Raw genomic sequence first — 2376 nt, 5'->3', positions numbered from 1 at the left:
AACTCAGGAGTTAATTGAGCGTTTGAAGCATCAGAGGAGCGTGCTGGGAGGGGAGAGCGTTTCCATGCCGGCATCCAAGGCATGGAAATGAGGTGCTGTCACCGCCAGAGCCACCCGGCCGCGCTGGGACCCGGCGGTGGCTGCCACCGAGTCACCTCCTTGGGTCTGCGCTGCTGGGAGCGGGAGATAAGGCAACTGCTGCGGAAACTGGGATGGGACTGGGGAGGGAGGGGTGGGGCCAGCGAGGGGCTGGTGTCTCAAAGGGACACCTCAAAGGGACTGCTGCCTGTTGCCCCCGCTGCTTTCGGAAGCGGGAATGGGACGTGGGAGGGTGGGAGGGATGCTGAAGGGGCAAGAGATGATGGTGGGAGGCTGAAGGAGGGAGGGGAGAGACGATGGTTGGAGGGATACTGAAAAGGGGAAGAGATGATGGTTGGAGGGATGCTGAAGGGGGAGGAGGTCATGATCAAAGGGATGGTGAAGGAGGGGAGAGATGATGGTTGGAGTGATGCTGAAGAGGGGAAGAGATGATGGTCAAAGGGATGGTGAAGGAGGGGAGAGATGATGGTTGGAGGGATGCTGGAAGGGGGGAGAGATGATGGTCAAAGGGATGGCGAAGGAGGGGAGAGATGATGGTTGGAGGGATGCTGAAAGGGGGAGAGATGATGGTGGGAGGGATGCTGAAGGAGGGGAGAGATGATGGTCAGAGGGATGCTGAAAGGGGGAGAGATGATGGTGGGAGGGATGCTGAAGAGGGGAAGAGATGATGGTCAAAGGGATGGTGAAGGAGGGGAGAGATGATGGTTGGAGGGATGCTGAAAAGGGGGAGAGATGATGGTCAAAGGGATGGTGAAGGAGGGGAGAGATTATGGTTGGAATGATGCTGAAAGAGGGGAAGAGATGATGGTTGGAGGGATGCTGAAGGGGGGAGAGGTCATGATCAAAGGGATGGTGAAGGAGGGGAGAGATGATGGTTGGAGTGATGCTGAAGAGGGGAAGAGATGATGGTCGAAGGGATGGTGAATGAGGGGAGAGATGATGGTTGGAGGGATGCGAAAGGGTGGAAAAGATGATGATGGGAGGGATGCTGAAGCGGGAAGAGATGATGGTTGGAGGGATGCTAAAGAGGGGAAGAGATGCGGGCGCCCGGCGGCGAGAAGCATTCGAACCAACTACCTGCAGCTGGAACGCACCCATTTGGGTGCAATCGGGTGATGTTAGGCGCCGAGTGGCTGCAGGGAGGAGTTGCTAAGAGGAGGGTTGTGTTGTAGCAACAGCCGCCGGCGTGCCAGGCTGCCGGGAGCCCCCGCGCCACCTAAATCCCTTTGCCAGCAAAAAGGGCCTGGGGAAAAAGAAAAAAAAAAAAAAAAACAACCCCAAAAAAACAGCTTTTCCTCATGCTACAACCCCCCAGCATCGCTGTAAGTCCGCTGGCCGGCGGTTTGGGGGGAGGCGTGGGGATGGGATGGGTGGCCGAGTCGCTGTGGGGTTTGTTTTGGGGCGGGGAGAGCCGTGGCGACCCGCCGGCAGGCAGGGCTGGTTGGTGGGACCGGGGGGACCGGGGACACCGCAGGAGCAGGGATGACGCTGTACTACAGACCCTTCTCCTCCACCGTGAGTGTCGGGAAGGGGGGCGGTGGGTGGGGATGGGGACATCGCCGCATCGCTGGTGTCACCGACGGGAGCTGAGGAGCCAAAGGTCCCCATTACAGGGGCTGCACCCAGTCAGGGATGCTTTTCATAGCCAAATTTCCTCCCACGGCTGCACGGCTCAACGCCAAGCGTTACTGAGTGTCCCCAACCTCAGGAGAAGGTCTTCCAGCCCTGTGGCCACACCGTGGTGCATCCGAGCCCCGAAGGGGAATGCTTGAAGTGTCGCAGCCAGCCATGCCGGAGGTTTTTGGGGGCAGGGTGAGATCTTGACCCCAAAGCCACGATGGCAAAGGTGTTTTGCTCCGGGTGGAAGCCAGGAGAGCTGCTCCTGGCTGTGGAGAAGGGGCTGTAAGAGCTGGCTGCTCCTCTCAGAGGGCTTTCCTCCTCATCCTCACCCTCCGCTCCTGATGTCTTCTGCCAGCTCCATGGAGCCAATGCGTCCCTCCCAGCGGCTGACGCCCTGGCCAGCATCCTGCCCAGAAAACAGCCATTCCCACGATGGACGGGAGCACCCTCGGAGGAGCGGAGGTAACGGGGGGGCCACACCGGTTTTGCGGTCCCCTCTTGGCTCCTTCTTCTCATCCTCCTTGGGGTGGTTTCCTCCTTCCTCCGTTCTGCCCATGTTTTCCCCAGCAGCTTCTCCTCCTGCCCCGTCACTGCCAAATCTGCCTTCTCATCTCCTCCAGGCTCCCACCCTCCCTGCACCCCCATCTCCACCAGCGC

At 59.6% G+C, this 2376-nt stretch overlaps 1 protein-coding gene across 1 annotated transcript in view; it reads left to right on the top strand.

The window, feature by feature from the left end:
- Positions 1-2151: 2151 nt before the first annotated feature.
- Positions 2152-2376, top strand: part of CCDC33 (coiled-coil domain containing 33) — a 4169-nt gene continuing 3944 nt past the window's right edge. The window contains exon 1 of the mRNA XM_009880972.1: positions 2152-2181. Within this exon, the coding sequence (XP_009879274.1) occupies positions 2152-2181 (30 nt within the window). The remainder of the gene's footprint in view (positions 2182-2376) is intronic.

Source organism: Charadrius vociferus, unplaced genomic scaffold (assembly GCF_000708025.1).
Source record: "Charadrius vociferus isolate BGI_N301 unplaced genomic scaffold, ASM70802v2 scaffold933, whole genome shotgun sequence".
Classification (NCBI taxonomy): Eukaryota; Metazoa; Chordata; class Aves; order Charadriiformes; family Charadriidae; genus Charadrius; species Charadrius vociferus.
The sequence above is the reverse complement of the archived record's forward strand: the minus strand, read 5'-3'. Positions and strand labels throughout refer to the sequence as shown.